Source organism: Takifugu flavidus, chromosome 15 (genome assembly GCF_003711565.1).
Source record: "Takifugu flavidus isolate HTHZ2018 chromosome 15, ASM371156v2, whole genome shotgun sequence".
Classification (NCBI taxonomy): domain Eukaryota; kingdom Metazoa; phylum Chordata; class Actinopteri; order Tetraodontiformes; family Tetraodontidae; genus Takifugu; species Takifugu flavidus.
In genome coordinates, this window is record NC_079534.1 from 14,683,147 (window position 1) to 14,706,407 (window position 23,261).

At 55.0% G+C, this 23,261-nt stretch overlaps 2 protein-coding genes across 2 annotated transcripts in view; one reads left to right on the plus strand and one right to left on the minus strand.

The window, feature by feature from the left end:
• The window catches only part of LOC130539420 (dipeptidyl aminopeptidase-like protein 6), a 33,547-nt gene extending 30,949 nt beyond the window's left edge, over positions 1–2,598 (plus strand). Inside the window, 14 exon segments of the mRNA XM_057057748.1 lie at positions 19–110; positions 186–233; positions 316–428; positions 500–547; positions 618–716; positions 862–931; positions 1,025–1,219; positions 1,292–1,346; positions 1,421–1,523; positions 1,595–1,650; positions 1,734–1,806; positions 1,891–1,964; positions 2,175–2,211; positions 2,214–2,598. Coding sequence (XP_056913728.1) covers positions 19–110; positions 186–233; positions 316–428; positions 500–547; positions 618–716; positions 862–931; positions 1,025–1,219; positions 1,292–1,346; positions 1,421–1,523; positions 1,595–1,650; positions 1,734–1,806; positions 1,891–1,964; positions 2,175–2,211; positions 2,214–2,371 — 1,221 coding nt within the window. The 3' untranslated portion in view covers positions 2,372–2,598.
• A 713-nt stretch (positions 2,599–3,311) lies between these two features.
• On the minus strand, positions 3,312–23,261 carry arhgap21b (Rho GTPase activating protein 21b). The gene is given in 26 exon segments (XM_057057744.1): positions 3,312–5,935; positions 5,938–6,090; positions 6,175–6,206; positions 8,054–8,159; positions 8,242–8,409; positions 8,486–8,575; positions 8,657–8,730; positions 8,805–8,883; positions 8,955–9,113; positions 9,260–9,402; positions 9,480–9,625; positions 9,701–9,762; positions 9,912–10,193; positions 10,273–10,386; positions 10,475–10,520; positions 10,631–10,733; positions 10,870–11,016; positions 12,296–13,844; positions 14,879–14,905; positions 16,268–16,322; positions 16,397–16,475; positions 16,567–16,659; positions 18,403–18,424; positions 18,507–18,686; positions 22,239–22,431; positions 23,031–23,261. Coding segments are annotated over 25 exon segments (5,403 nt in total). The 5' UTR covers positions 22,308–22,431; positions 23,031–23,261; the 3' UTR covers positions 3,312–4,510.

A 23,261-nucleotide genomic window follows, 5' to 3' on the forward strand; every position in this document is an offset into this window, starting at 1 on the left:
CTTTCCCAACCATTCCAGCCCAACAGCAGCGCGGACATACTCCAGTCCCTGACCTCCGGAGACTGGGATGTCACCAAAATCCTGGCCTACAACCAGGAAAAGAACCTCATGTGAGACCTCTTCCCGAGCGTCGCTGCACCTCAAAGCGCCGCGCTGCCGAGTCACGACGTTCCCATGTTTTGCAGATACTTCCTGAGCACGGAGGACGACCCCAAACGCCGCCACCTGTACAGGTAAGCGCCGCCCGGCCGCTCGAACGCTTCTGTTGTCCCGTTGCCCCCGACGACCGGGCCCTAACGCGGCGTGCTCCCGCAGCGCCGACACCATCGCCCCGTTCAACCGCTGCTGCCTGTCCTGCGAGTTCACCTGCGGATACGTGGACGTGTCCTTCAGCCACCACATGCACTACTTCCTGCTCCACTGCAGAGGTGAGCGCTCGGCGCCGCGGCGCCCGTGACCTCTGTCTCACTCTGTCCTGTCTCTGAATGTCGCCGCCAAGGGCCGCAGATCCCCGGCGTGGCCGTCTACAGCACCAGGAGCAGACGCAGTGAGTTTGTCCGCCTCCCGTTTCCGCCGCCGTCCTCCCGTCAGACACCAACGCCGCCTTTCTCCCTCAGAGATGTTTGACGTGGAGACGAACCAGAAGGTCAACGACACCTACGGCAGCATGCAGATGCCCAGAGTGGAGGACAAGGTCATCGTCATCGACGACTACAGTACGTACGGCGGTGCTGGGCTCCCTGGAGCGGGGGCGGCCCTTCTGACCCCTTCTGACCCCTTCTGACCCCTTCTGACCCCTCCTGACCCCTTCTGACCCCTCCTGACCCCTCCTGACCCGGCGCTCCGCCCCGTCTGTTGCAGCCCTGACCATGCAGATCCTGAAGCCGGCTGGATTCGTGGACACGGCTCAGTACCCGCTGCTGCTGCTGGTGTGAGTTCTCTCTCCCGGCGCTCTGAAATCGGCCCCTCTGTGGCGGCGCCGTCACCACGGTAACCTCTCACAGCGCCGGCCTTGTCTCCGCAGTGACGGCACCCCCGGTGGGCAGATGGTGTCGGAGCAGTTCCGGGTGGACTGGGCCACCGTCCTGGTCAGCAGCTTCAGCACCATCGTCATCCGCTTCGACGGCCACGGCAGCGGCTTCCAGGGCACCAACTTCCTCCACAAGATCAGGAGGAAACTGGGAAAACTGGAGGAGCGGGACCAGCTGGAGGCCCTGAGGTGACCCCGACGCCACACCGGGAACACAGAGACGCCAGGATGGTGTTGTAACAAGGTTCTGGTCATTTCTAGGTTCATCTCCAAAGAGCAGTACATCGATAAGACCCGGATGGGAGTGTACGGAAGGGTATGTGCTCCGTCACCACGGTAACCTCTCATAGCCCGGGCCTGATGATGTCATTGCGTGTCCCCCGTCCCCAGGCCTACGGGGGGTACTTGGCCACGATGCTCCTCAGCTCCGAGGAGTTCACGCAGCTGAAATGCGGCGCGGCCGTCTCCCCCATCACCGACTTCGAGATTTACGGTACCGTCCCGAGACACGTTTCCCATCATGCACCGCTCTCCGCAGCCCTGTTCACTGCTTCTGTCTTTCAGCGTCGGCCTTTTCAGAGCGCTACCTGGGCTCAAAGACGGACTCACGCGCGTACACGGTGAGAGCGCACGGCGTCCGTGCACGAGGAGCGCACGGTGATGAAGCCCCTCCACTAATGCTGTTTATTTGCCCCCCCCCCAGATGGCAAATTTAGTGCACCGAGCGCATCAGCTCCTGCAGAAGCAGTTCCTGATCATTCACCCGACGGCCGACGGTAACGAGGCGCTGTTGCTCCGTCGATGCTCGTTTAAGTGGGAAATGTGGCACTTTATGCACCTCTCCAACCTCTTTCCTGCAGAAAAAGTCCATTTCCAGCACACGGCCAAATTTATCAATCACCTAATCAGCGAGAGGGCCAATTACACCCTTCAGGTGAGGCGGCGCCGCGTTATTAATGTGTCTGCTCCTCCGGAGAATTTGCTTTAACTTTCAATAGTTTTTAAATCCTTAACGAGCGCGTGTGTGGGACAGCATCTCCATGGAAACGCGTCCCCCCAGCAGAGACCCACCTCACAGGGTTCATTCTAAAGGTAGCGGTCCCGTTGCCCCGGCAGCATCCACACGCCTCGCCTCTCTCTGCAGATCTACCCCGACGAGGGGCACTTCCTGCACGGCGACGGCGCCGGCAGCACCTCAGCCAGTCCCTCGTCAACTTCTTCGAGGAATGTTTCCGGAAGCCGGAGAAACGGGAGGAGGACGAGAAAGAGAGGAGAACGACAGCTGAGCCGGCAGCTGCGTGTGCCACAGGAACACCCGTCGCCCCCCGAGCTGCCCTCTGACACGCGGGGGGGCGTCGACCTTCGCCTCAAGCTGGCTGTTGTCAAGGAAACCGGCACGAAAGACTCAACTGGACCGCTATTGTACGAGCACTCCCTCTGGTGGACGCACTTCTCTGGCGTTCGCAGCACAACTTCTCCCACCCCAACATCATTTCTGGTATTTTTGACGCGCGTCATCGGTCACGGGTTCGACTCCCGCTCAGTTAGCAGAACGTCTTCAACATTTTCTTTCCAAAAACAACGGCACAAAGTCCAAACATGATAGTGGAACCATAACCTCTTGTAGTCACTGTGCCTTACTGTGGGAAACACGTTCATGTCAGGAGGCCCACAGAGCCGCTTAAGCCATGTTTGACCTTCATTAACCCCCAAACGCTACGCTCCTTATTCCGGAAGGTTATGCTCAAGTGGCACATTTTATCTTTAAAAGAAGTGATCCAGTCTTCACTCTGAATTTGTGTGTTTGCTTGAAAGCGGTGTCACAATGACAAACTGGCCCCCAGCTCGTACGGATCATCGGGTCGTTAACCGGTTCACTTTCTGAGTTTCTTTGTGTGTGAAGTGGCTCAAATCATGTCACCTGTCATCTGTTGGTAGTGTCGGTGGTTTTGGGGTCAGCGGCTGTACAAAGTGTATAAATATCTTCTTGTTTGGGTCTTTATGTTGTACGTGCAACTTGTACATAAAGCATTTTAAACGTATCTGCTCGGAGCTCTCATTTCAGAGGTTTTTCTGCCCTCTAGTGTCCGCCAGCGGTATTACAAGAACCACAGAGTGTGTGTGTGTGTGTTGTGTGTGTGTGTGTGTGTGGGGGGGGGGGGGGTGATGAAATAAACGAAAGCATTTGTGTTAATTAAATGGCATTAAAGCTGCATTATTGACCAGACTTAATTCCAGACATCTGACTCCTGATTTGAAATGAGAAAGAGATCAATCAATATAATTTTGCCACTGACAAAATTTATTTCCAGTGTTTCAGAATTACCCTCGAACAGAGGAACACAACATCGGTACAGACAGTCGAGTCAACAGGCTTTTTCTTCATGCAGTAACCTCTGTACAGAAGTACCAAACTGCCCACAACACCCATACAGGCCACAATACTGTTTCATCCTGCAGTCTGATGGAAATGGAAAATAAAGCAGCTAAAACATGGCGTTCGTCTGAACATTTAAGTTACTTATTTCACAAGGAGTCTTCAAAATTCCAATTCGGTTAAAAATCATAAAATGCAAAACTGGGAAAAACCAAAAAAAGGGGGAAAAAAAGTGTAGAAAAGACGTTAAGACCAGAGTGGAATGCCTCAGGAACGGAAGCTCAGCATCTTGATACAAAACCTGGAGAATGACGACAGTAAAAATGGCGTTCACAGTAGAAGCTTCATGTCTTGACGGAGACACTATGGCACCCTAAACATTTCATGACGAGGCACTTCCTATTGTGAAGAAAGGGGATTTTCCCACCCAGGTTTTTCCGTGTTTTGTTCACTCTTGCATCAGAGGGCTGTTGTTCCCGGCTCCTGTGGCCACTAAACCAATGAGAAACGAACCCAGAATTTGCATAAGGCCAGTGAAACCTCTGTACCTTCAGAAAGGCCCCTTTGACAGCAGAGAGGTCGCGACAGTCCACGCGGGCTGTACCAAAAACAACACAATTCAAGTACACAGAAAAATAAGAATATGTACACTTGAGAATGAAAGGAGCCTCTAAAGCTTTAGTCAGGATTACAGCAAGCGTCTATACATTCTTCATTTGGTTACTGACACACAACATCATAGTTCTCTGACACAAAAATAGTTCCTCTGCGATACTAAAAATCTGTCCTCTATTCCCTAGTCATTCCAAAAAGGCGTTCACCGTTAAAGCCTCGCTGCTCCCAGCCTGGCTCCGCCCCCGCTCCCAGCCTGGCTCCGCCCCCGCTCCCAGCCTGGCTCCGCCCCCACTCACACAGGCCAGTCGGGTTGTCCAGAAGTTTAGAAAAGGTAAAAGCGTCTCCTCCTTCACGTGAGCAGCACAAACACACACTGTTTTTTTTTTTTACAACATGCTCACACACTGACACGGGTCACACAACAGACACGACACTGACAGACGTGTCGGGACGCCCGACTGACGGGGCACAGCGACAGTCAGCGCCCCCTACAGGTACTGGTAGAAGCGGGAATGGACCACCTGGGAGCTGGTGAGTTTGTGTGGGTGAGCTGTGGCCGAGAGGCTCAGGCTCTTACTCTGGGGAACGTCCCCGTTCGACACCTCGGCCGAGCCTTGCGGGGCCTCGGAGGAGGACGAGGCGCCGAGGTTCTGAGAGTCCGACCTGCGCGGCTCCGCCTGCTGGTCGCAGAGGTCCAGGCTCACCTCGGGGTTGCTGGTGCGGTGGCGCTCGCGGGCGATCCACTCCCTGATGGAGAAGTCCTGGGAGCTGCACTTGGGCTTCAGCCGGTCCACGGCCGACAGCTCGGACCGGGAGCCCGAGCCCATGTGGACGGGCCAGTCCCCCAACACGGACAGCTCTGCGAAGTCCCTCTGGCCCCCCATGGTGTGCCTGCGCCTGATGTTCTTCTTCCTGCTGCGGCCCTCTGGAGACCGGCTCCTCTGGCTGCCCACGCCGAACATGTCGTCCACGGACACGCGCAGGCGCACCTTCAGCCTGTCGGTGATCTTCAGCTTCCACGCGGGCTCGGCTCTGTCCAGCTCCCCGCGGGACGAGGCGGCGAGGCTGCCCGTGGAGCGGCCTGTGGCCGAGCCCCCCGCGCGCGCCAGCCTGCCGGAGTCCCTGTCGCCCGGGGCGGCTTCCAGCGACGTCTGGCTGGTGGCCTTCTGTTGGGCGGCTTTCTTCCTGGACAGCGTGTCGCACTCGATCAGCCGGTGCGAGGGGATCGGCCGCGGCGCCTCCTGCGCCCCGTCGCTCCTGGTAACCGTGAACACGGACAGGTCGCTCTCGCTGTCCGTCTCCGCCGCCCTCCCCTCGCTGACCAGCTCGCTCCGCTCGTCGTCGGCGTCGTCGCCGCCCCTGCTCTCCGCCACCGACTGCACCTCTGGACTCAGAGTGCTGAGCTCGGCGCCGGTCAGGAACGTCATGGACGATGTGGTGGAGTAGTCGGAGGTGATGGAGCAAACCTCCGCACCGGGGCCGCTCGGGCCCGCCTCCGGACCCTGAACCGTCGTCTGCCCCCGCCTCGGTCGGGGAACCGATGCGCGAGAGCTGGTGCTGTTCATCGTACCGAGGTCGGACACCGTGTCGTCGTAGTTCGAGGGCGGGTCCGACGGACAACACAGGTGGGCGACTGGCAGTCGGTAGCTGAGGGTGGGGGAGTGTGAGGGGGAGGCGCAGGGGGAGCCGGGCTGAGGAGGGAAGGCCGAGAGCTCCGGAGGCAGAGGGGGAGAAGGCTGCGACACCAGGCTGCAGGACAGAGACTCTTTCCTCTCAGGGGGGTCCAGCTGTTCCTCCGAGCTGTTCCTCTGATCCTCTCGCTCCACCGTCTCATCCGTTTCCTCCTCCTCCTCCTCCTCCTCCTCCTCCTGGGTCCGGCCGGAGGCGGACCAGAAAGCCTGCTGCTGGCTCTCCCCGCCAGCTCCTTCCTCGGGAAGGCAGCGTCCAGGTCGTCGTCTGAACTGCTGGGCTGTGCTTTGTCCTTGGGCTTCTTGCGTTTACGGCTGGCAAAAAAGGAGGAGCGCAGCATCTCTTTGCTACACTGATCCTTCCCTGACCCCCATAAGCCCTGGAGGCAGAGAAGCAAAGGTGTGACAGCTGATGGGAGGAGGCGGTCATGGGTGGATGGGTGAAGAAGTCCCAGGGATCTTACCTTTGATCTGGAGGAGTCATTACAGGCTGAATCTGTATGGAAGAGAACAGCGGTTAGCAAGTCTGTCACCTTCCAACAGGCGCCATCACGAAGAGAATCGGCCGATTCACGAAAGCGTGGATGAAAGCAGCTGAATGAAAGCGCGATGGGCTCACACACAGAGGGAAACACCATGAGGCACAACACACGAGGACATGTGGGAAGCTCCTGAAGACGGAGGCCAGCGATGGAGGGCTGAGGGCGGTGCGAGCACAGCGCTACGGCGAGACACTCAAAGCAGCTCATGCTCACAGCAGATCACAGACATCGGTCACGGAGCATCGCCAGCTGCAGCCATTCTGTCAGGCACCACGGACGGCGGGCGTGATCCGATCGGCTCTGATTCAGACGGAAGGGCCCGAGCCCAACAGGGCGGTGAGCTATGGGTCGTGGTCCATACAGCGGGCGCAGGCAAGCCTTAGCGGAGCGGGAAGAAGGCCCTTACTCTGAGCTAGATTAACTCCTGAGCAGGCGGGGGGGGGGGGCCTTAATGTGTAGCCTGCCGTTCTAAACATAAAAGCAAACAAAAGTGTCCACACATCCTTCTGATCTGGCTCAGCAGAAGAAGAAACCTCAAAGACAAGCAGATCAACGGCCCAGGTCAGGAAATACTGAATGATGAGTGCTACGACCCAGAACGGGCTCAACTATTAAGTGCACGGGACTGATCGGTAACCACGGTGATGTCTTAAATGTTGGATGACGACAGGGACGACACAAACCAAACAAAGAGACGCTAGTGGAGACGCCTCAAAATCAAGAGAACTAAAAACAAAGAGTTCTGGAGGAATGGGCCCGGCTACATGCTCCCGGTCCGCCGCTCTTCGACCGCGTGACCGTGTCAGTACTGATCTGGCACGCGTGGGCGCATGTTTGGGCTGTTTTGGGCGGGACCACGTTGCTGCTGGGGAAGCGCCCGGCTCAGAGCCACCCCTCCGACACCACGACCCATTACGCCACACGGGTGGGAGAGCGCGAGTTGGACCGTACCATGCTACTTGTCCTTTGGATCAGCTTTAGAGACAAGAGACAGCAGAAGGGCTTTCAGAGGAAGTACAGCAGCACCTCTCTGTATGCCCTTCAGTTAGGGTATTGGTTTAAATATGAGACGTGCACACCACAGGAAAAACAAACAAACACCGACTTCTCTTTCTTTCTTTTTTAAAATCTTTTTTCCTCCTTTTGGCCCAAATTTAAAAGAGCTGTGGGTTTCTGCAGACTAGGCAGCTACAGTGGGCGCAACACTCGTCCTTCTTCCGACAGTCCCAGCTGTCCATCACTGACAACACTGAGTCCATCAGTGACATCATCGAGTGATAGACGCCGCCCACTTGGCCTGTGTCAAAATTGGGTAATGTGTGAGTGCTGGACAGGGATAAGGGAGAGAGACAACACACTACACACTGGTCAGAAGGCAAAAGGATCAACGTTCAATGGATCTCTGGGTGTTACGAGTTACTCTGGGGGAGAACATGCCAGGGTTCTGCCAGAGGCCGGCAGGAGGGGAAGAAAAGAACTGAAAGAAACCGAGTGGTCGCCTCAACACAGGTAAAACAGGAAGAGAAAAAGCACTTAAACAAGAGGAAAAGAAGGAAAAGGCAAATTAACAAATGCACAACATGTCTAGTGAAAAAAAAAAAATCAAATGTCAAAGCAAAGTGGACCTTTACCCATAAAAGAAAAGTAAACAAAATAAGAGCAAAGGTTTTCAAATCATTTGAGAAACAACTGAAAACCTTTCCCCTTACAACACAAAGAAAACAGGGAGACTTAAGACCTTTAAAAGCCTCGTTTATGCTGTAACTCAACAGTGCTGCCATTGTGCCAGGCGGGGATTTACCTGAGACCTCCCCAGGTGAGGCTGCCGTCCGCCCGATGTTTGAGAGCAGGTGGTCGATGTTGGGCACCGGCTGAGACTGAACCGTGCTCTCCTGCTCAGCCGTGGTCTGGAGCAGAGACAAGACAAGACTTGAGCCAGAGACACGAGGCGGGTGGGGTTGGGATGGGGGGGGGGGACTGGTCACGCACCACAGGCTCCTCGTCACACTCGTCCGAGAAGAACCAGTCGTACTGCTGGATCAGGTTCTCCACGATCTTGCACTGGTCCGGCATGTGGTTGACCATGTTGGTCATGTTGTCCTCAGACATTCGGACGAGCGTGGGGCCCAGCACGATCGCCAGGTTACGAGGCTCCATCTGAGGAGGAGAGCGGGTTTCCATCAGGAGGCGGAGTCACATCCCATCGGGAGGCGTTTGCAGACGGAACACCCACCTTATTCTTTTCACAGTGGTCGGAAACTCTCTTGAGATGAGCACAGAGGAATTTCAGCGTCTCGAAGTGATGATCAGGCAACTGGTGGATCTGCAGGAGTGTTCAGACGCAGAATGCCGGGATGAACTTTGAGAATTCCCTTTAAACAGAGACGATGGATTTCCTGCTCACCAGCCGCCTGAGCTCCTTTAACCTCTCCGCTGAGTCTTCGATCCTGTTGGCTTCGATAAAATCTGCATACTTTTCTGAAAACAGACCAGCCACACATTCGTTCAACACTGAGCATCCTGAAAGTCTGGTGCGGAGGTGCCGAGCTCACCGTTGGTAAACAGAGGATCTGGAAGCTTTCGGAAAAAAGACTTGAGTAAACTACTGATGACATTGAGGTCCCGCCATTTCTAGAGAGACGGAAAAGACGTGAGGCTGAGGGCCCGACCCATGTTGCCATGACAGCAGAGTGGACACTCACGTCTTCCTGGACGTCCGTGTCCGTCAGGCCTTTGCTGTTGAGTTCCTCCTGCATGCTGGAGATGGCAGCGTTGTTGCCAGGAACCCTGTAGATGCCGGTGTACTCCAGCCCTCGCTCCTCCACCACTTTACAGCACACCTCCACAATCAGAGGGACAAACTGCAGGAGGACAGGGCGAGGAGGGAGGACAGGGCGAGGAGGGAGGACAGGGCACGTGGCGGAGAGCGTTACACGTGGACATGCCACACAGCTGGCTACTAGCTAACATCTCTGAGACGGCGACCACGGCTCCGACCGACACTCACCCTGTTGGTCTGTGCCGGCGGACATTCGTCCAGTCGCACTCCAAACATGACCCCAGCGGGGGGCTTTTTCTCAAAGGGTCTTCTCATGATTCCTGCAATGCCAAGTTTCCAGGCAGCTCTGTCTCGTGGTGGACTGGCCTCATCTGGCGGGTTAAATGCACGTAAATGACCCGCGTGTGGTGAGAAAAGTGCCCCGCCCCCTTCGGACAGGGGTTTTTACCTTTGAGCGCCCTCCGCTCCTCCCCTGGTCGGGGGGAATGAGGGCTGTGGATCCTGCCTTCTGATTTACCCCCCAGGAACGCTTGTTTGATGCTGAGAGACTGGCGGGCGGCTTTAGGGGAGGGTTCCGACCTGCTACTGGGGGCACTGGATTTCAAATGTATAGAAATATTAAGAGCGGCTCAAACGTGCTTAAAATACCACCAACCACAGCCCGCCCACCTCATCAGGTTGTATTCTTTGATCTTTCGACTGATTAGATCCTGACTTGTTACAGACGCATTCTGCAAAGAGATGAAAGCCAGTCAGAACTACTTCTGCGATGGGTTCCGACCCGTAGCGATGACGCCCCAAATTTCTGGGAGGGTGGTTGCGCAACATCGCTGCTGGATATGATTGTAGGGCAGAAGTGGTCCCGATCCGGGCAACACACCTCTTCATCCGGGTTACTGTTCTCCTGGATGACACGAATCCACGTCAGCATGTCTTCTCTCCCGTCTGCCTGGAACAGATACTCACAGTCGGAGGTGGTGAGCCTCAGAACATTCTTGCGTCTGGTGTCGCTGTAGGAGATGTCAATCAGACAGGCCTTGATGCTGATTGGCAGCGGGTCCTCGTCCGACTGCGCATCCTTCCTGTCTTTGTACAGGCTGAGGGTGTGACCTTGTAAAACAGCATACATCTGCTTCCACGCCCTCATCCCACCACCGACACGCTGCACCGGAGACGCAGAGAGAGGAATAATTACGTTACCAGACACGGATGTACTGGGGCGGGCCGCCCGACAGTCATACCTTATTTTTATCCGTGGCAAGTTGCCTAAAATTGAGCAGCCCTTCTTTGGAGGAATCTTCAAAGACGTACAAGGAATCCCTTCGATCCCCGATAAATTTATGTCCATCCAGGGCCTGCGAGTGTGAGGAGACCACAATATTAACAGAAGAAGAGTCTAGAACCAGAGTGACCGTCGGTGTGGGGGAGACTGACGCTGCTCACCTTCCTGAAGACCCTGAAACTGGGCATGTGCTTACTGGAGGATCTCCTACAGGAGCGGGAGAACAGAGCAACAGCGTTTTAGGGGCAGGCAGAGCCACAGCTCAGCACTAATACACAAACGACCAAAGCAATCCAATAATCCCGGGCGACACGCACCCTCTGCCCTCCTCCTGGTAGCTCTCCAGACCTTCATCATAAGATTTGGACCGCTCCGATTTGCTGACCGTCTCAGATTCCAGCAGAGCGCTTCTCAGGGACTCTGGATACAGCGATGAAGGGTGAGGGTTAGGAAAACTACTGACAGCGGTGAAGCGTGTAAAAAAATGAGTATCTCGACGTTATATCGCTGTGACGACTCAAAAGTAAACAAACGAAAGGCCAAAAGAATGCTTCACCTTGGTCATGTGACAGCTGGCGACGAATGGGAGGGCAGGGTGATCCTGGGCTGGAGGTACCTGTTGTTACAGATTGTGCCACAGATATGACAGCAGAGGGTGGAATGAGAGCTGCTTCCTGGTCCACGCTGGGGCTGATTGGCTCATCTACCAAAGAGAATAATTACAGTTCTTCAGAAGGTTGGAAGAATAAAGGCCAATAAAGACCACGAACACGTCAGACAGCTAAAGCGTACAAGGCGTTGCACGACCTTTGACCAGCTCTTCAGTTGCTACTCCGTCACCCACAAGCTTTAGGAGATAAATTTAAAAGCAACTGTCCTACTTTTGGGGCGTTCTCGATTTTAAACCAGGCCAAGGGACGAGGACGCCATCCTGTCCCAGCTAACATTTGTTGTGGAGAACATGCTGAAGACTTTCTGCTCCACGTGACAGACAAATAACCACCCAACATCGATCTGACGTCTGCCGTTCCAGCCCAACAACAAACAGAGCTAAATATACTTTAGAATCCCTGAAGCATGAGCAGGAAACTGGCTGTGCAGAAACAAGGATGAGACCTGTCTGAGGACAAGACAAATTAAAAAGATGGATTGTACTCTGGTACCAGTCTGAAACGGCCTATTGATGGAAGCTGAGCTATACAATCAAAGCCCTGTTCTACTGGGCCGGAGCACCAGGCCCGGAGTGGCCGAGCCATTTGGCCGCTTTGTCTGCACCTGGTGCCTCGCACAAATACCACTTTTCCTCTGCAAGGTGGGAGCCCGCAGTGGTGAGGGCGGGAACTGCAGAGGAAATCACGAGCAGCTGGGCATCGAGCAGCCGCAGCATCATACGAGTACATCCAAACACAGAACCGACCCCATAACTGCACTGTCCTGGTGAATGCCGCTCTATTTACTGGCGAGCTGTTTAAACGGTGACGAGCTCGGGTCAGCTAAGGCGTGTGAACGCGTGACCCTCTGCTTCGCAGACACACTCGATCCCACTTTAACTGCTTCAAAAGGGTGAAAAGGCAGCAGCTGCCTCCGACCTGGTTTTTCTATATTAGCAACCTAGCGTGACACCTCCAAATATGTGCTCCCACTGAACACTTTCTGTGGACAGCGAGACGGTCGTTGCAGACACCCTTTTAAGCAATAATTTAAACCCATTTAAACAATAATGGTGATGTGGGGACACTTCACATCGCAGAACCAGTCTGCAGGAGAGGAGCAGAGAAAAATCGATACGTTTCCACAGGATTAAGCCGTCCCTCAGCTAAGAGCTGGTTAAGCTGAATATCCCACAAAAATCACCAAATGCCACAAACCCACATTAATAAGCATAATTCCAGATGTATCCTTTCAAACCTCTCAAGCATTTGACGTCAACACAGATTGGAAAGATGTGCATTTTGAAGCATTAAAAGGGATTAAACTCATACCGATGAATGGAATGGCGTCCAGAGACTGGTCCAAGTTGCTGGAACAGGAGGTGTGGCGCTCCTCAAGTCTTCGCATGCGCACTTCTCGCCGTGCGTCGTTGGGCAGCCAGCACGTGGCCACATCTGCGCTGGAATCTGCTCCGTCATCAGTTATCGCCAGGATGTAGGAAGGGTGTCGCAGAGGACTGGGGTTCTTCCCAGGAGGAGGCTTCTCTCTCAAAACAACCCCAGATTCTGACAGGCTTCGTCCGTTCAGCTGACTCTGGGAGTCCTGGTGAGCAGGTTTGAGGATGCTGGGTCTCTGATGCATTTGTTTGGGAGCAGAGCAGGAGGAAGACCTGTGTCCCACCACCGTCTCTCTGCAGGCCTCAGCAGGCTTCACGCTCTCAGCCCGCATCCTGCTCCCGTCACCGCTACTTTTCACCGCAACTCTTTGGTCGACGTAAGAATGTTCGGCACTTGCACTCTTTGCAAAGTGTGAGGGTCTCTCCGAGAGCATGGGCGAGGACCGGGTCTGGAGGGACTCCGGTCCTTTGCTGTAGAGAGAGGCAGCGGGAGGCCCTCTCACGCCAGCGCTGTGGGCAGCAGAAGGCCTGTAGAGCAGGGCCTGTCGAGGAGCGGACTGCCTGCTGGGCCGCGTGCCTTGGTCAGCCCGTCCGTACCCTGCCCTCCTCTCGCTGGGCCAGGCCAGCTCTCCAGGGTCGACATAGTCTGTAGAGCGTGCCCGGGCGTTGTGCACGAGGCCGTCTTGAGATACACTTCGCGGTGGCCAGTTCCTGGTCTGGCTGATTCTCTCTGCGCTGAGCATGCGGTCCTGCGAGGCGCTGCGAGGAGCGATCTGAAAGTGGGGTGGAGGCCCCTGGTACGAGCGCTCATGGGAGGTGCTTCTCCTCCGCACCCCCCTGGATCCCCAGTCACCCCAGGGAATGTGATGTGTAGCACCAAAGACGTTGTGACCCGTAGCTCTTAAGTTGTCCAGCCTCTCCTGGATGGTCCGAGTGCTGTGGGAATGGATTCCTTTGTCGCCTATGTAGTCCCTGTAAGTCTGGTAAGTGCGCCAATCGATATTGTGTTGATTGGCAGGGTAGTGAGGCGGCTGGCCGCCATATGAAATCATCCCTGGCCCACTTGGGTAGAGATCGTTCTTACGATGGTGAGGATACTGGGCCAGAGATGCAGGCCTCCCCCAGCCAGGAACATGGTCCACGTAATCCTTCCTGTGTGCCGGACCCACGCGTCCCAGATGGGTCTTATCGGGGGGGACCACAACAGTCCTCACACCATCACTGCGCATGCACACAGCCATTTGGCTTTTTGGGAAGTATTTGGGAGGAGGCGGAGACGGGGGCACAGTAATTTCTTTGCGGTACCCATGGTCAGCGGGGGCGCTCGGCCCTCGGCTGACCGGCTCCGTCGGGTCTGTTGCCTGGGCCATGCCCGGAGGCTTAACGTCTACTCTGGGGTAGCATATCGGGGGCGGATCGGGAATGTGATGGGCATTTCCACTGTGGCTACCGTGGCCACGGAGGTAGGCATCCTGAGAGTAGGCCTGGAGACAGAGCATCAGAGAAGGTTACGAGAGGCGGAGGCTGCATTTACAATCGTGTGTAATATTTAGCAGCACACGACTGGATGCTCAGAGACAAGCGGAGCGTGATATCACAAACGCTGCTGGTTGTGCGTGCGTGCGTGTGTGGGCAGCACATGATGCAGTTGGAGGAAGTGGAGGCGTCGGCAGTTCAGAGGTGTCCGAGTAGACTTCATCTGCTGCTTATTTAGAGCGCTCCTGGTGCAATATTTAAAGAGAATTTGAAAATACCTTCGACCAAGCAGATTTAGAAGTGCAATTAAACAAGCTTTGCCCGCGTTTGCCCCATTTTTGTTGGAAGAAACGAGCACCTGTACACACACGTGGTTAATACCCCAGTTGTAAGGACCCATTTCAAGCTATCGCTGGTCTGAATGTAACAAACGCATGCTGGGTGATAAAGATACGCGATGAAAACAAACCCCATCTTACCGATATCTTCATTTAGCCACTTTAGCCCGACGGGCCCACAGACGTGGCCCAGAAAGCTGCCTTATCCTCTGGAAAAGTTGGCTCTCGCTGCTAATGTGTATTTGAATCCCTCAACAGCTGCTTTTGTCGCAACATGACGAGTAAAAGGCGTGTGAAAGTATGTGGACTTTGGTCCTTTCAGCAGGAGTCACATTTCAAGATTACATAAACTGCTCTGCTTTGATTGTATTTATGAGTGCTGGGGAAGTTCTGAGGTCAAGAGCCTTTATCAGGATAGGAGCGTCTGGCGGGATCAAAGACGGGCGAGGCGCCACTGGGTGGACAGCGGAGCGGCCACGAGCGGGCGGACTCTAACAGGTACTGTGAGCAGGCGGCATCGGCCATTTCTAACATCCACACATGCTGACATACAACACAGAGCTGACAGCCATGACGACAGCGACAACACAGCCTGCACGACCACGTCTGTCAACGACGGACGAGACGTGCACAACGTACGCACGAAAGGACAGCAGAGACGACACGTCAACACGGCGAGGCCGCCCGTTTGGCTGCCGACTTACCTGGTTAGCAGCTCCCAGAGAAAAGGGCTGCCATGACAACATGCAGGGAAACAGCAGAAACGGCAGAGAGAAACATCCCGTCAGAGCAAAAAACACATGGCACCAACGCATCCACAGCCATGTCGGGGCTCGGCACGCTAAAAATACCCTAGAGACGAAGCGGCGCTGCACGGGGATGTGGCAGGGTTGCCATGACACCACCTGCCCGTGCCAGGCAGTCGTCTGAGAGGTGGCAGCAGCACCGGCTCGCCCCAGTTAGCTGCCCATTTTCCTGTGTAGCTGCCGTCAGAACGCCTCCCTAACTGAATAAGGTGCCTCCAGTCTGTGCCTCCCTCCCTCCTCCCTCCGCTGGCGCTCACATGACAGCAGCAGCAGCTGCTGATTATAGATTCAGCTGTGGCGGTGGAGCCCCCTCCCACTCTTTTATTCTCTCCTTTTCCCGGCGCAGCATCAACCTGTTCGGAGCGCGGGGCTGCCAGCTGATGATATCTTCTGCCCTCGGCTCATCGTTTCAGCTGCGAGGCTTTCATGCTTCCCCGACCGCTCGGCTCCCTGCCTGAAGATGCACTCGGGCTCTTTGCTAAGCAACCGCCGTTGGTCTCCTAGCAGTCAGTGGGTGCTGCCTCCCACGGCGTAATGTCACCCCGCTAGCGTCTCTGCTAATTCTCCTCTTATGGTGGGTGTTGCTCATCAGCCAGGCTGCTCACATTAATACATGTTTTGTGTCACGACTGACGATTTAAAAATAGTCCCCTTTTTTTTTTTAGGAGGTGTGTAAAGAGGCTGTGCACACACACACACACACACAACACACACACACACCACACACACACACACACACACACACACACACACACACACACACACACACACACACACACACACACACACACACGAAGAGGTTTGGTGATAAGTGATTCCAAATTCTGAATTGATTACTGACACAGGAACCTTAAGAGCAAAATTAATAGTCAAGCGCTTTTCATTCCAGATACCATAAACAGGCTGTCAACTAAAAATACGCCCATGGGGGGAGATTTATGGGCACAGAGGAAGAGGGGAGCGCATCTCCCTGCTTCCTCCCTGCAGCAGGAATCTCAGAAATGTCCGATTGGTGTCAGCAGCACCTGAAGAGCTAATGGTTGAGTTTTAATGCTCCCTCACGCTTCTCTAGAAGATGCTCAGTGAGGATGGAAACATAGCTGCTGCCTTTTCCTCCCCGTTCCCAGAAGGACGAAGCCTTTCCAGCAGGAGCGAGAGCAGAGCACAGAGCGGCTCTGGCCTGATTCACAGCTCTAAATAAAGAACTCCGATGGGACATCGGGACGACCCACAACTCAACCAGGCCACGTTTGAGGTGGATTTTTCAGGGATGACAGGAAGTCTTACCAGCTGTAAAATGTCCTCGTCCTTTGGCATCACGCAGAGCTCCAGAAACTCCCCACTGTTGGGGCAAAGGGAGAGCGTTAGCAGGGAGCGGTGACCAGTCCGTGGCTGCTCCAGTTCCACTCTACCCACCTCTGTTGGATGAGGGATATCACCTCGCCGTAGGCTTTCCCTATGATGCTCCCGCCGTTCACCTTCACAAGTCGATCACCTGACGTGTTGAGAAGCAGTGATGCGAGTGGCGAAGAGTCCAAACGTACACTGTGACTCTGTGGCAGCGGTAGCCAAAGGTGTGTCTTTACCTGTGCAGAGCCCGGCTCCGTGGGCAGGCCCCCCTTCCTTCACTTGCTTTACAAAGATAGTGTCCATGGGTTCTAGCCTATTCCGCTGCCTCCCTACAGAAAGAGGATTGTAAATATCCCAACGTTGGGGGGAAAAAATCCATTTGTAAGCTCGTTAAAAATCAGAAGTGATTTAATGGCCCTAAAAGTCAGCAAGTCTTTCCAGAAAACATCTCACTTTCTGTGGAATGAGACCCAACTTTGACCCCCACCCCGGGCCGAGGAGTAATGCTTGCTGACATTTGAGAAGAGAGAATGTCTATGTTTAATAATGAGGAGCACTGGGAGGTGCGTCACAAGATTGGAGGCATGTGAAACCACATTATGATGGCAGATCAGACGGCGAAGCTTTGCACAAATATGAACCGTGAATGACTGCGAGGAACAGAAATGTTGATGGGGTATGATCGGCTTTGATAAAGGTGGATTACAGCTAAAGACAGAAAACCTGTTTGCTCACGCTGCTCCTGTCTCCTAGCAGCTGCAAGGCTGCAGAAAAAAAGAGAAGGCGTGAGAGAGAAACATTAAGGAGAGTGTAAAGCGGCAGTGTGCTCGGCTGCACAAGTCCCACTCTTATAGGGTGAGAAAGGCCCTGGGCACGGTCGGGGCGGCCCAAACATGCCCCGGGTAGTTAACATTCTGGTGGTGAGAAGACCGGCGCTGGCACCACAGCGACTCACCTTATTAGTGAACATTTCCAACCACTTTTCCCTCCCAACAAATAAGATGCTTTGTAATTAAGACACAAGAGGATTAAGGATGAGAATTTATACGCAGCCCAGTGGTCTACCAAACATGCCCCCTCTGGCGGTGAACTCGGGTACTGCACCACTGTTATTACAGCTCTTTATGTACATGTTATAACTATGTGATCTAGGCTAAAGGAACTGACTATTTGTAAGCCTTTGAAATCTAAATTTACATTTGAAAGGTTTTGGATGTATCGCGCGTCAACATATGATAAAGCTGTAATACACCCAAGCCAGAAGTAAATTTAGTAAATCGTTTGGCACAAAGAAAAATACGGACCTGATTGTTGCTATTTTAATTACAATCACTAAAATAAACAACTTATAACAACAAGAGCCATTGTTGATAGGCTCCCCACGACCGTGATGAGCACTTATTGAGGCCGTTCAACATTTACTCAGCCAGTGTTATGAAAGACTAGATTTCACCCACCCTTGACCCCCCCCCACAGACAGAGGGGCTTTTTGTCTCAAATCTGCTATTTTTGAATTTAGCCAGGGGCAAACATGCCTCAATAATCTGTCAAAACCATTTTCAGTGCACGACATGAGCACAAGTCCCAGAACTGGTCCTCAAACGTGAACACTGTCCAAGTGTCCAACGTCCACCGGGACAAATGTCAGTCAACAGAGCCTGATGCTCCCTGTGAAAGCTGGGCCAAATTTGGGGGGGGGGGGGGGGGGGGGGGGGTTATGCCAGGTAGGGGGTCGCTGGGCTGGGCTACGCAACGTGCACAACAATACGGTGTCAGGACGAGCAGCAGAAAGAGGCTCACGCGCAACAATGCTGCAAATTTGAGGCCGTCTCTTTATGGACAGAAGGACAAAAGTGAGCGAGCATAAAGAGGTGGGCCGGAGCAGGCGGTGCTGACCGGACCGGACCGCCCGCCCCCCCGCAGGGGTCAAAGGCAGACATTGTTCCCATCACATAAGGAATCAAAAGGAGCCAAAGAGTGGACGGATTAAGAGCGACTGGCGTCGGAGGCGCCGCCCTGACTCAGCAGAGCCGCGGGTCACGCGTGCTGGACCGGGCAGGTTTTCTGCTTACCTCTGCGGCCGAGCTCGTCCTCCTGTAACAACAGAGCACAAGCACGTCAGCTGCTGCGCCGCCACCGTGCACGGGCTCACCCACGGGCGGGGGGGGGGGCTCACCGGGAACAGGTGCAGGGACGACTCGGGCGGGTACACGATGAAGTGGCGCAGGGTGAAGCCGAAGCCCTGGGCGGTCCGCTGCAGCAGCACGGTCTTGGGCCGGGGCCAGGAGAACTCCTCGTCCGCCGGGGGCTGCGCGGCAGGAGAGCCGGCCGAGCGCCTCCATTCTGGGGATTCCTGCTGCCACAGGAACGGGAATTAGCCACAGTCGCCCTCGCCGGAAACGTGTGGTCATTAGAGGTGGAACACGGGTCACGGCCATTCTGTCACCCTCTCGGGGGTTCAACTTGATACTGAGATTCTTGACAGAGTTGCTGATTAATGGTCAGGTGAGCTGCGCAGGATAATGTCGGGCAACTTTTAGCACTTTGCTGCGCAGAAGAAACGGAACGGCGTCATTAGCTTCACCCAGTAATTAATAAAAACATGTCTCCTACACTCAGGAACTATTCAGAGAAATAACAGAAGCCGTGAGCTTATTACTGGCTGATCCACATTTCTCCACAGGTGGTGAACACATCAGGATTGTAGCGCCATCCCAGTGTTTACCAGCTAGCTATAGCACACCTGCGGCGTACCTGCGGCTCATTCAGGAGGAAACATCTTATGTTCCCTCCCCCAGTCAGCCGCTCTTGAACACCTTGTTCTCCCATTTCCACGCTAAAAAAGTGTGTTTTTTTTCCTCATCCCGTCTCAAATAACCCCCCCCCCTCCTGTAAAGCACAGACTGTCCCCACAATGTGAGGAATTTGATGAGCTGGCGTTGACGCTACCTCCGCCGGGGCAGATATTCTGGGCGAACGGTTGGTCAGTCTGAGTAAATCAAGTCATCTTTAGGCTGAAACAACGTGTTGCGTGAGGAGGATGGAGCCGCCCTGCAGGTCGTTCCATGCTCCGGGGTTTTCCAAAGCCCTCCCTCATGATCGGGGTGTTGCAGGGATTAGCCAAGGAGCTAACCCACGTTTCAGGGAACACAGATAAGCAACAGACCGTTCATTTAAACACTTGATCACGTCAAAACAGCAGCAAAATGATGCTAAGGAGACGTACAGTAGGAGGCGGCGCCGTATTGTCCTGGGAAAAAAGGCTGCAGGTGCAGCTGACACCCATATTTAATGGAACTGGCTGAACTGGTTCTACTGTGTAGCTGAGTTTTACTTGTTAGGTGATGGTGGCGCTTCCAAGTCGTTGTTGTTGTTGTTTGTCTGATCTCAGGGTGGCCGCTACAAATCCATAGCCGGCCAAATGCTCTGGTCATGTGACATGTCTGGACCGGCGCGGCTCAAACTTCTCCCAGTCTAGCCACCGGTAATCTGCCGGCGTGGCGTTAGCGACAAAAGGACGGGGCGGTTTCCAACTCTCAGATCATTAGATGTGGATTAGAGGGGGGGTGGGGGGGCTCCTCACAGGCACATGCCAAGCAGGGTTAGCATGGCCCAGCTAAAGGCACTGTGACATTCCAGACCCCCCCACAGCTGCCTCAGCTTACACAGCTGAGTTTACTGGAGACAAATGGGAGAGTTGGGGACACATCTGTAGAAGACATCTGTCCCAAATTAGACAGGCAGGAACGTTACGCCCACGTCCAAACATGCACCCGTCCCCGGCTGCCCAGAAAGTAGTGCCTCTCAGCCATCTGTGAATCACCACAATGGCCGATGTATTGGGCGAGGACTCTCCACGCCTCTTCTGCTCTGCTGGTAGAAACTCTGCAGACGCGTCTCAGAGGGGACACAGGGGTTCCACAGCGCTGGGGCCCGACACAGGTGATCTGCACTCAAGACAGGTGTTTTTAAAGTGTCCAATGGTTTTAAAAGAACCGAGCGTGTGCACACGCTGCACTCTGAGTCAAACATCACATGGCAAACCCCCACAGGGCTTCTATCTTAAATAAATACACACGAGTGGTTCAGCACTCTCCACGGTGTTTACTTCATCTCGTGCACGTCTACGGGGGGGGGGGGTGTTCAGCGTTCCTGTTAGTCCAGCTGCTGACATCTGTGGCTGTGAGCACCAAAAACACGGGAATATTAGAACCCAGGAGCGGCGACACGGCCGCTGACATCACCACCAGCATCACGTGACATCAGCCAGCGAACAGCTGGAGCAGCAGAGGGAAGCCAGGTCTTGGTGTGGCGTCACATTCCACACCGCCCTCGTGCCTGTGGGGGCAGGAGGCGACGAGGCGGGGGCAGGAGGCGACGAGGCGGGGGCCGCAGGGCGCTCCAGCATGGAGGTCGGGAGCCTCGACACACATTCGTCCCCCCGGGAGAAGCAGCTTTGATCATCAATGGAGCCTCAGAAGATGCCCGGCGCCACCTTCAGACGAAGGCACCATCATCATCACCCCCCACTCGCCTGAACCCGGCGGGCGTCCGGTCGAACGCGCGTCCTCTCGACACGCTCGTCCTTACGGGACAAATGTACGACGCTCCAACGGTGTTTATGGCACCAGAGCGCTCCGACTGTTGTCGCCTGGGGATGGAATAAGGCTTCAGGGGGAATCGGTAGGTTATCGGATCACAGGAACGAGGAACACAGCGTTTCCTTTGTGCGGTCGTGTCCCGGTGGCGCCCTGGTCCGGGCACAAACGCCACCTGGCGCCACCTCCAGGCGTCGGGATGCGTTGCTTTCCCTGGACACTCGCTGGGATGAGAGGAAACCCGACAGCACACGGCTCGTCCTGGACGCCACCAGAACGCCGCAGGAAGTAACGGATGTCTTCTATCCAATTGTGAGCCAATTTTCTGTTCCGATTGCCATCAGTTACCCGTGCAAAGTGCGTGCGTGCGGGGGGGTGGGGGTGGGGGGGCAGCTCGCCTAAATGAGATAAAGCCGTAATGAGGCTGATTGTGGGGCCGTGCAGCCTGCTAACGGGCGTGCACGGCTCTAAATATGGAGCCTCAGCTCATTCGCTTCCACTTTCCCCTGATTCTAAAGCACGAGCTGCTGAGGAAGCTGCACGTCTCTTCAGAGGGGGAAGAAGCGTCACTGCCGCACCAGTTTGGTGCGTTTAGACGCTGTAACCTGTGCACGTGCGCGTGCACGTGCAGCCAGAGCAGCTGACCGAACCACCTCCACACGGCCAGAGCAGATGTGATATTTTAGGACACAAAGTCAACTGAAATGCAAGAATACAAATACTGTAAAAAGTGTTGTGGAAAAGCTCAAATAACAACTAAAGGGACGATATGGACGTCGTTAATGGACACTAATCAAGAGGAGGGGTTGTTTTAATGGACACTAATCAAGAGGAGGGAATGTTTTAATGGACACTAATCAAGAGGAGGCATCGTTGGAGCCACCAAACATGACCATCACACCAGAGCTGAAGCGTCTTCATGTGGTCAAACATGAAGTTTCCCAGAGAAGATGCTTGTGGAGCAGATGGTGGCCCATCTGCTCCCCTAAAGGTCACAGCCTGACCCCCAGAGGCCCCCAGCCTGTGGGGGCACCCGCCTCTCCTGGATCCCGGTTCTGACCCGCCGGGGGCCACGGTTCCATCCACAGGCTGCCTCCCCCAGCACCAGCCTCCCCCAGCTGACCAACAGCAGCGTCCAGTCGTAGGTGGCGGCGCCGTGACAGAGCAGAACCACCCGACTGTTGTTACCGACCCGAACAGCTGCTCCAAAGGGCCACAACCCCCAAACACACACACACACACACACACACACACACACACACACACACACACACACACACTCTCTGAACGACCCTTTCAGAGCCTCTTACCTCGCAGAAGGAGGATCTGGACTGTTTCCTCTCATCCTCACCGGTCTGGACCCGACGGGTCGCCATCATTCCGACCTTACAACCCCGTCATCCCTGACCCGCCACATGGAAAAGGTTCCCCCAGGAGGTGGAAGACAATAGGGTCCAGGGAGCTGGTTTCACACCTCCAGGTCGGCTGGGCTTCCTGATCCACCTGTTGTTTTTGCGAAAGAGTTGCAAATGTTGGATTTGGTTTCGGAAGAATTCTCCTCTCACGTGGTCTGATGTGTCCCGAAAAGACGGAACCAGATGGGACCCAACAGGGTGCCCCCCCTCGTTCGTCACAAGTACCGTGATCGGTACCAGAGATCATTAAAAGTCCAACAGTGTCTTACAGAAGCTTAATTCTCTCTTTTGTCCCCCAACCGAACTCTCCCACTGCTGGTTCCGAGTGTCGCCCCCCCCCCGGAGGCGGGCTGTGGGCATCATGGTCGGCAACAAGTGGGCAAAGCCACGGGCCGCTACCTTTTACCCCGCAGCCACGCACATCTCACGCACCGCTCGGCTCCACGGTCGCGGCTGGTTCGTAAGTGGTCGGGTTCTGGTTCGGAAAGGCGCGTTTATCGGAGCTCGGCTCGGCGGCAGCTGTTGTTCTCGGGCCGCCAGAGAAGTTCCTCTTCGCGGTTCACAGGAGTTCCGAAACGCGGTCACTCGGTCCCGCAGCGGCGCCCGCAACGCTTCCGTTTATCGCGGCGAGCGCAGGCTAGCTGCGGTTAGCATCGGTGCTAACGGCTGGAGTTCAAACAAAGTTACCTGAGTCGCGAGGCATCGCGAGCTGGCGAAAACCAGCCGGTTACTCCCCAGAAGCGAGTCGCCAGAGCGGGAAGAGCTGCGTGGAGGCCCCCCGGGAGCAAAACCGTGTCATCGTTCCAGAAAGTTTGGCTACCAACGAGTTCCCGGTGATATTCCAGCCCAGCTCGGGGGAGGCGCGTGCTGCAGTTGTGTGGCTGGAATTTTTGCTTCCAGCCTTCTCCCCTCCGAGGG